Source organism: Orcinus orca, chromosome 1, assembly GCF_937001465.1.
Source record: "Orcinus orca chromosome 1, mOrcOrc1.1, whole genome shotgun sequence".
Lineage (NCBI taxonomy): Eukaryota > Metazoa > Chordata > Mammalia > Artiodactyla > Delphinidae > Orcinus > Orcinus orca.
Genome location: NC_064559.1, coordinates 126,277,784 through 126,288,220, shown reverse-complemented (window position 1 = coordinate 126,288,220; position 10,437 = coordinate 126,277,784). Strand labels below are relative to the sequence as shown.

General features: G+C 36.6%; 1 protein-coding gene across 1 annotated transcript; it reads right to left on the bottom strand.

The window, feature by feature from the left end:
- Window positions 1-9,060: 9,060 nt before the first annotated feature.
- LOC101272402 (trifunctional enzyme subunit alpha, mitochondrial-like) lies at window positions 9,061-10,225 on the bottom strand. Its single transcript, XM_033433427.2, has one exon. It carries the CDS (start codon window positions 10,176-10,178, stop codon window positions 9,090-9,092), a length of 1,089 nt encoding a protein of 362 aa, XP_033289318.1. The 5' UTR covers window positions 10,179-10,225; the 3' UTR covers window positions 9,061-9,089.
- Window positions 10,226-10,437: the final 212 nt, after the last annotated feature.

Genomic DNA, 10,437 nt, shown 5'->3' with positions numbered 1-10,437 from the left:
AAAAAATTTTACACTTTGTATGGAATCACAAAAGACCCCAAATAGCAAAAGCAATCTTGAGAAAGAAGAATGGAACTGGAGGAATCAGGCTCCCTGACTTCAGACTATACTACAAAGCTACAGTAATTAAGACAGTATGTTACTGGCACAAAAACAGACATATAGATCAATGGAACAGGATAGAAAGCCCAGAGATAAACCCATGCACATATGGCCACCTAATTTACAACAAAGGAGGCAAGAACATACAATGGAGAAAAGACAGCCTCTTCAATAAGTGATGCTGGGAAAACTGGACAGCTACATGTAAAAGAATGAAATTAGAACACTCCCTAACCATACACAAAAATAAACTCAAAATGGATTAAAGACCTAAATGTAAGGCCAGATACTTTAAAACTCTTAGATCAAACACTCTGACATAAATCACAGCAAGATCTTTTTTGATCCACCACCTAGAGTAATGAAAATAAAAACAAAAATAAACAAATGGGACCTAATTAAACTTAAGAGCTTTTGCATAGCAAAGGAAACCATAAACAAAATGAAAAGGCAACCCTCAGAATGGGAGAAAATATTTGCAAATGAAGCACCTGACAAGTGATTAATCTCAAAAATAGGCAAACAGCTCATGCAGCTCAATATGAAAAAGACAACCCAATCAAAAAATGGGTGGAAGAAGTAAATAGATATTTCTCCAAAGAAGACATACAGATGGCCAACAAACACATGAAAAAATGCTCAACATCACCTGTTATTACAGAAATGAAAACCAAAACTACAATTAGGTATCACCTCACACTGGTCAGAATGGCCATCATCAAAAATTCTACAAACAGTAAATGCTGGAGAGGGTGTGGAGAAAAAGGGAACCTCCTACACTGTGGGTGGGGATGTAACTTGGTACAGCCACTATGGAAAACAGTATGGCTGTTCCTTAAAAAATTAGAAATAGAGCTACCATATGACCCAGCAATCTCACTCCTAGGCATATATCTAGAGAAAACCATAATTCAAAGGGATTCATGCACCCTGATGTTCATTGCAGCACTATTTACAATAACTAGGACATGGAAGCAACCTAAATGTCCATCAACAGAGGAATGGATAAAGAAGATATGGTACATATGTACAGTGGAATATTACTCAGCCATAAAAAACAATGAAACAGTGACATTTGCACAGACGTGTATGGACCTAGAGACTGTCATAGAGAGTGAAGTAAGTTAGAGAAAAACAAATTTTGTATAATATTGCTTATATGTGGAATCTAGAAAAATGGTAGAGATGAACTTATTTGCAAAGCAGAAATAGAGTCACAGATGTAGTGAACAAATTTATGGTTACCAAGGGGAGAAGGGGGGGATGAATTTTGAGATTGGGACTGACATATATACTTTACTATGTATAAAACTGATAACTAATGAGAACCTACAGTATAGCACAGGGAACTCTACTCAGTGCTCTGTGGTGACCTAAATCGGAAGGAAATCTAAAAAAGAGTGGATATATTTACACATATGACTGATTCCCTTTGCTGTACAGCAAGAAACTAACACAGCATTGTAAAGCAACTATACTCCAGTAAAAATTAATTAAAAAATAAATAAAAACAAAAATATATCTTTTGTACCTGCTTACCTACTGTGTACTCACTGCTTGGCCCTGGATATAAAAAGAGGGTAATGCCAAAAAGCAAAATCCTAAAAATTCTCAGCCTACAAATTAAATATTGAACATTCACTATGTATTTAGAATTGTGCTTAGGTGTTGTGTGGAAACAAAAGATATAAAAGGGGGTTACAAGACCTATTCTATTTAGTTGAGTAAGTCCTGACAGAGAACACTAACTTCCCTAGAAAAATCTCACTGTCCTTTTTATACTTTGGGGTATCCATATGAAAATTTGGAATAATAGCTTCCTTACAGGCGTTAAGAGTTAGTTCATTTATGTTGATAAGATCTCTAAGTCAGAGGCCTCCTCGAGTAAGAGGATCACTTAAGTGTCATAAGTAGAGAATATAATTGCATTCATCGTCCTATATTGAATAAATTCTACCTGGTAAACATTGACTGAGTCTCATTAAGACAAAGTAATAAGATTCTGTGCTCTCAAATATCATTTTCTCAAGTATGCATTTGCTTCTACAAGCTCAAAATCTTGTTTCTGAGAAGAGTTGCCAGTGACATGTTTAAAAGACCCATTTTAACAGAAAAAGTTACAAAGCCAAGTAAGTTTAATTGCATGTCACCTCTTGGTTTTGACAAAATATAATGGCACAAGTTGCTAGTAAACTTAATTATGTAGATTTATTTTAGCTTAACAAAATACATGCTATATAGAGTAAGTAGTTAGCTACCAGCCAAGTTTTAACTTGATACTTTTTTTTATGGTGAAAATGTTCATGAAAAAATGATTTAAATTAATGAACTTTACCAGTATAATTGTTGTCAAAAGAAGTTTTAGACTGGAAAAATACCTCTTATTGTGGTTCAAGGGGAAATATAAGGGCCTCTTTTCAATGTGTAAGCCAAACTTTGCTACAGGTGTTACAAGTCCTTGTTCAGCCTTGTACGTCTGCCAAGACTCCTCAGAATTGCCACAGTCACCCCTAACTTCTAGAGGTCAGCTTTCCCCATAGAATCCTGCCTTCTATAGGGACAGAGACTGTTAGCTAAATGAAGACTCGTGGTGTTTGAAAACACCCCAGCCTCCCTTTCTTCCCTAAATTAATTTCCCCCATTTCCTTAATTTCATTACCCTTTTTTCATGCACCTCCCGCCACCCCCCAACAAAATCTCTGGAGGTATATTTGACTTTTTGTTATCTTTCAGTACCTCCCAGTCACCAGACCCTACATACTCTTTCTTAAATATTTTCGGATATCAGTGTGCCCCCCTGTTGATTCTTATTTCTGTCACCTTAGTCCAGCTCTTTCTATCTAGACAAACGCAATTGCTTTTTCATGTATTTCCTGGTCCTTCCCCTCTTCAACCAACCCATTATATATGATTAATGTTATTAAGATAGAGATTTTATTGCTGCCCAGCTCAATGTTTCTATATGGTCTAGGAAAAGAGTTCAAACCCTTATCATGGCGTTTAACATCTTCCAATCTTTCTCTATCAATCCACCTTCGTCTTCATTCCAGCACAGCTTGTCATCATCTCCTGACCATGGCATCTTCAGCATTGAGTTCATTGTGTTCCCATTTCCCATCATTCCTTCTCTTTAATCATATCTTTCTCAACTTTCATGATTCAGATGAAATCCTAATTTCTTTGCACAGCTTCTACAAGTCTCCCAACTCCAATTGATCAATTGTTCAAGCTGAAAGGAATCTCACAAACTATGTAAATGCACATCTGCGTTGTACACAAGAAATTGAGTCCCAGAAAGGTTAACTACTTAGAAGCAAAATTGTGATTTGAGCCCTTTCATGTTCCTTCCTATCTTGTTGCCTTTCTAGCCTGCTTAAAGAAATGATAGTATTTAAGAGTTACATATCTTTTTATTTGTTGATTAACAGTATACTGTTTTGCCTTATTGCTGAACTATATTTCATCTGCATATGTTTGTTCTTACTATTCTATAAGCTCTGAGAAATAAAGGACTGTGTAGCACATGCATTTCAGTGCTAAGTATATCTGAGCAACTGTATATACTGTATATATTTACTGAAGGGTTTGAATGTACTCTTTAAAAGTAGATCTAATTGAATTGTTTGTTTTTTTGATATTGAGCTGTATGAGCTGCTTGTATATTTTGGAGATTAATCCTGTGTCAGTTGCTTCGTTTGCAAATATTTTCTCCCATTCTGAGGGTTGTCTTTTCATCTTGTTCATGGTTTCCCTTGCTGTGCCAAAGCTTTTAAGTTTCATTAGGTCACATTTGTTTATTTTTGTTTTCATTTCCCTTACTCTAGGAGGTGGGTCAAAAAGGATCTTGCTGTGATTTATGTCAAAGAGTGTTCTCCCTATGTTTTCATATAAGAGTTTTATCGTGTCTGGCCTTACATTTAGGTCTTCAAACAATTTTGAGTTTATTTTTGTGTATGGTGTTAGGGAGTGTTCTAATTTCATTCTTTTACATGTAGCTGTCCAGTTATCCCAGCATCACTTATTGAAGAGGCTGTCTTTTCTCCATTGTACGTTCTTGCCTCCTTTGTTGTAAATTAGGTGGCCATATGTGCATGGGTTTATCTCTGGGCTTTCTATCCTGTTCCATTGATCTATATTTCTGTTTTTGTGCCATTACCATACTGTCTTGATTACTGTAGCTTTGAAGTTTGAAGTTGGGGAGCCTGATTCCTCCAGCTCCGTTTTTCTTTCTTAAGATTGCTTTGGCTATTTGGGGTCTTTTGTGTTTCCATACGAATGGGTGGAAGACCTAAACAGGCATTTCACCAAAGAAGACATACACATGGACAAGAGGCACATGAAAAGATGCTCAACATCACTAATTATTAGAGAAATGCAAATCAAAACTACAATGAGGTATCACCTCACACTGGTCAGAATGGCCATTATCAAAAACTCTAGAAACAATAAATGCTGGAAAGGGTATGGTGAAAAAGGAAACCTCCTGCACTGTTGGTGGGAATATAAATTGATACAACCACTATGGAGAAGAGTATGGAGGTTCCTTAAAAAACTAAAAATAGAACTCCCATCCAGCCCAGCAATCCCACTACTGGGCATATACCCTGAGAAAACCATAATTCAAAAAGAGACATGTACCACAATGTTCATTGCAGCATTATTTACAATAGCCAGGACATGGAAGCAACTTAAATGTCCATCAACAGATGAATGGATAAAGAAGATGTGGCACACATATACAATGAAATATTACTCAGCCATAAAAAGAAACAAAGTTGAGTTATTTGTAGCGAGGTGGATGGACCTAGAGTCTGTCATACAGAGTGAAGTAAGTCAGAAAGAGAAAAACAAATACTGTATGCTAACACATATATATGAAATCTAAAAAAAAAAAAGGTACTGATGAACCTAGTGGCAGGGCAGGAATAAAGACATAAACATAGAGAATGGACTTGAGGATACGGGGTGGGAGGGGGAAGCTGGGTTGAAGTGAGAGTAGCGTCGACATATATACACTACTGAATGTAGAATAGTTAGCTAGTGGGAAGCAGCAGCATAACACAGGGAGATCAGCTCGGTGCTTTGCTATGACCTAGAGAGGTGGGATAGGGAGGGTGGGAGGGAGGCTCGAGGGAGGGGATATGGGGATATGTGTATGCATATGGCTGATTCACGTTGTTGTGCAACAGAAACTAACACAATATTGTGAAGCAATTATCTTCCAATAAAGATCTATTAAAAAATAGATCTAAAATTCTAATGAAGTCCCTGTGTTTTTGCTAACGTGTTCAAGTTGAACATTAAATAATATTTTATTCTCAAAGAATAACAATCTGTTTATTCAGCATTTAGCTAAGCAGTGTAGCAAAGAAAATGGAGATTAAAATAGGGTTAGAGGTAAAATTCAGATATTAAACTGAGTAATAAAGCCCAATACCTTACTGCTAATTAAAAGATAATTCCTGAAATAAAGTGAAGATGAACGGTTTTGCCAAATTGTTTTCCCCCATCATTTTTATATATTTGATTAATATTGTTGGATTAAAGGGAAATATTGATATATACATAGCTATGGCATTATTATTTTGGTAAATAAGAGATATTTTACCTTTATTTTTCTTTCTGTAAGTCTGGTTTGTGGTCTATAGTATTTGAGGTATCACCAATATTTAACTACCTGGCAAGCTTTTGAACTATAGAGACATAGACATAGACAAAAGCTAGCTAATTTTAAAAGAAATTCTTCTCGACCTATTAGATGCCAACTCCTCATATTGTCTATTTGTTAGGGGCAAGACAAAATTTACCTATAAATTAGGAAAATCTAAATTTAATAACACAGCACACATTTTAAATTTAGGATAGGAAAAATATTTTCTCTCATTAAGTGCCATCTTTCTGATGAGCAACAGTTATGGTCTATAAGAGTTAATGCAAAGTCAGTAGAACAAAAGTTAATTTTTTAAAATGTCATTTACCATCCTGAAAAAATCTGCATGCAACATTACATTTCTCACTTTCTGTAAGTCTTGGAAAGACATGATATTTTCCTGGTTTCGTCAACAGTGAAAATGCCTTCACACAGGCCTGTAGCTGATGACATTGTAGTGAAAACTCTCCAAACGCTAATTAGAAATTAAAAAAAAAAAATCCTGACAACACCTCACTACATCATAGTTATGTTTCATCACCTTAGACATTCATTATCACTCACCACACACATATGTTAATGGGGAGAATTATTTAGAATTGCTCTATATTGCAGAGTCAAGATATTTCTCTGTTTTTAATATTGTTGAATTATTTTTGGATGACTAACAACTGGTGATATCAAATTGTAATTTTATACGTATTTTATTGTGCAAAACAAATGGAAGCCCCTATTTTTTAAAAAAAATTCTTCAAGGCATGTTCTTCCAAACACAAAATGAAATGCATAGGTTTCCTTACAACATTAAGAGAAAAAAATCTGCACTCTCTTCAGATTTATGAAATAAGATCAACTCTATCCACATGACTTTAACTTTCTTACTGTTTGAAAAATGAAAATCTTAATGGACATTTTAGTGTTATATGATGATTAATGAAAACTTTTGAAAGAGATACATAGAGTGCATCTCAATATTTGAATTCTAAGAATAGCAACAAGAGAAAGATAGTGCTTGGTTTGTACAAGGGGCTACAAGGAATTTGGAATATGATAAATATTTGACTTCCCTCTGCTTAATTTCCTCTTTTAACCCACAAAGTGTTACATCAAGTGTTCTTGCAAAATTGTATACAAGAAAAAAAAAGGAAAGCCTCAATTTGTACGTGATTCATAGAATGAAGTTTACAGTAAATATTAAATGATAAATACATATAATAATACAATTAAATGTTAAATATATACAATATAGTGTATATATTAGTACAGATAATATGTTTGGCCTCACTATCTGCTCTTTAGCTTTAGCTTCGGTTCTGTCTTCATAGAATCCTTTCCTTGGATAAGTTTAGAGTAACCCCATTTTATATGGAGACTATCTAAAGGAAATCACTTCCCTGCTCTCTTCATAAAGTACATGTAGATGATATCACATAAATATGATATGACATGTGCTAATCCATAATACTCCTTACCCAGGCTAGTATTCCATCTCTTTCCTGCTCATTCATTTGTATAGCCAGGCACTTCTTCATAAAAACTCTAGCTGTATCAATGTATAGGACTACTACACTTCTTAGAATGTTGGAAGAGGCTGTAAGTGAGCCTCCGAAATTCTTCACTTTCTACCGAAGCAATTAGAAATTTGTGACCTGGAAGTAAAAATGTGCTAAAGATGCATTGTTTCCAACTGTTGATTGTTAACCAAATCAAGTTAGAAATCCCTCATTATGGTAGCTATTGTTCATTGAGTGCTTTCTATGTGCATGGCATCTAAGTTACAAATAATTCCTCAAGCTTGTAGGAAAAAAACTGACAGTTTAACCATGGTAACAAGTAAATATGAGAACTGGTTTTAAACTTATTTAATCAATAAATGACAATTTGTTTCATTTAACATGTCTTTGAAAGCCAACCAACTAGTGTTATGTTAGTGACAGTGTTATGCCTTCGAAGTTAGCCAATCAGTGGTAGACTTACTGCAGTGAATACTCTAAAAAAAAAATTTATTTTATATTGATCATAGCTGATAAAAATGTTGTGGTAGTTTCAGGTGTACAGCAAACTGATTCAATTATATATATACATGTATCTATTCTTTTTCAAATTCTTTCCCCATTTAGATTATTAGAGAATACTGAGCAGCATTCCCTCTGCTATACAGTAGGTCCTTGTTGGTTATCTATTTTAAATATAGCAGTGTGTACATTTGAATACATTTTCAGAGCTGACACTGACTCTCATCCAGACCTACAACACAAACCACACTTCCAAGGCAGATGTTAATAACTCTTGCTTGAGAATAATCAAATATTTCTCAAGTATCCTAAAAGAAGTTTGACAGTTTGCTTTACTCAGTGAGTTTGTACCTGGCCAGCATAGACCTTCCTCACTTCAGGATAAAATTCAGCTTTTCCATATGTGATAGTGAATGGTATTCTCTCCTATAACAAACTGTTAAATAATTTAATTCTCATGTTAGCTCTGTGCAGTAGATACCATTATTATCTCCATTTTAGAGGTAGGGAACTGAGATATAGGGAAGTTAAGGAACTTAAGGAATTTTCTCAAGGCTACAACAATTCAAGTGTCATATAGCTGGTAAGAGTCCAAGCAATCTGACTCAGAGCCTAGACTCCTAACAACTTTGCTGTACTGCCTTTTACACTTTGTTAAAGAGGCCTAGAAAAGTTCCCACAGTCTCTCACAGACCAGAAAAAGAAGCTAAATTTTAGAAAAACGACTGCTGTGTTTTTCCCCTTCACTTTTAGCAGTTTGAAGCAGAGTGATTTATAAGGATGTAGACAGAAAGTGAAGCACTTTAAAGTATTATTTGGGGGCTTGTAAAATATGAAATCGTCAAAATATGGATTATGTGTGGCTGAAGAGCTACTCGGTGAATAACCTCCTGCTCCATTTGTAAGCCTTTCTCTTTCTTTTTTTTTTTTTTTTTTTTTGAGGCTTTACTTTTTTTAATGAGGGAGAAGTGTGAGTTCCCAGAGAGGGTATCTCAAGTCACAGAGAGAGACAAGGTCATTAAACAGCACACAGTGTGTATATTTGGTTTAGGAAGGGGAAACCTAAACCATATTTCTAGGGGACATCAATAGTGAGACAAAAATGCCTCTACAGGAGACATTAGAGAGGTCAGGAGAAAACTCAGCACAGGCAGAACTCTGAAAGCCAAAAAATCCTTCGTAGGAATAGGGATCCAAAGTGCTCAGGACAGAAGAGGTTTAGGGCAAGACTGAAGGCATAAATCTAGCTCTATGGGTCTTCAGAGACATCGACAAGCGTAGCATGTGCTGAAATCCACAGGGGCTTCCTATGTAGAGCTGACTTACTTAACCTCCTTCTGCGGAGCTCCAAATTTATTCTTCTTGCATGGGGTCTGACCACGGTAAAGTCCCATCAAGGCTTTTGATTCTTTGGTCATTGCAAGCTCTCCAAATTTCTGAGATTCAGAGAGATAGCCAGCATCACTCCCTTGCTCAATCCCAGTCTTCACTACATCAATTATTTTCAGAGGTGCAAGATAAAGGCCTTTGGTCTGCTTTCGTACTCTTTCTTCCACCTTTTTGTAAATCTGTTGCCTGACAAATGGAATACTCATGGCATACGATGTCAATTTTTCTACCAATCCCTTGTCTCTCTTTGGAGAGATCTTTTTATCAGCTAGTCCTTTAGCAAAAGTAATTGCAACTTCTTCTAGGTATTCAATTGTCCGTTCCTCTGGAGGTTTTATTCCTGGTCCCAGCGGTTCCACCAGTTGGTCAACCAGTCCCATTTTCTTTGCTCTGTCTGCACGAATGCCTCTACCAGTCAGCATCATGTCAAAAGCAGCAGGCACACCCACCATTTTGGGTAGCCTTTGCGTGCCTCCCGCTCCTGGTAGGATTCCCAGCAAGACTTCAGGGGAACCCAGAACTGTTTTCTTATCTTTTGTTGCTATTCTGTATTGGCATGAAATGGCAAGCTCAAGTCCTCCTCCTAAGCAGGATCCATTGATGGCAGCCACAATAGGCTTTGTGGACTTCTCAACTTTCTCAAACATTCTCTGTGCTTCCTGTGATATTTGTGTTACCTCTTGAGGGGTCGTGCAAGCAGTTAACATGTTGAGATCGGCACCTGCAATGAAGCACCCTGGCTTTGATGAGATAAGGACAGCACTTCTGATTTGATTGCTAGACCAGACTTCATTCATTACTTCTATGAACTCTGAATGCACTTCTTGGCCCAGAGTATTCACCTTCGAATTGGGTGAGTTAATTCGAATAACTGCTACGTCCCCTTTGACTCCATAGTTAATATGGGTTCTGGTCAGCAAAGCAGAGGACCTTGTAAAGTTGCGGCAAATATAACCTGGGCAACGGAGCATCCTGGAGGCAGTGAAGCGGCTGAGGCTGCCAACTGCCCGGGAAGCCACCATCTTGAGCAGGAGAGGACGAAAGTGGAAAGCGCTTCAAGTCGGGAGAGCCCAGCCTTTCTCTTTCTTATAGAAAAAAGATCTCTTATGATTGCTGCAGCCAGACACAGCCAAAATTCTACTCTGCTTTTCTTTTTCAGGGCTGTTTGGCTGGGAGTACGCGGTACATGAGTACCTGTTCAGCCAAAATCTATAGGCTAAACAGTATTTCCTCAGTGGAGAAGTGAAAATTTATTAGAAGAGGCCAGGGATTTTAGTGCTT

Bases quoted from the DNA above. Each gene is read 5' to 3' on its own strand.
- LOC101272402 (XM_033433427.2), bottom strand. From the start codon at position 10,178: ATGGTGGCTTCCCGGGCAGTTGGCAGCCTCAGCCGCTTCACTGCCTCC.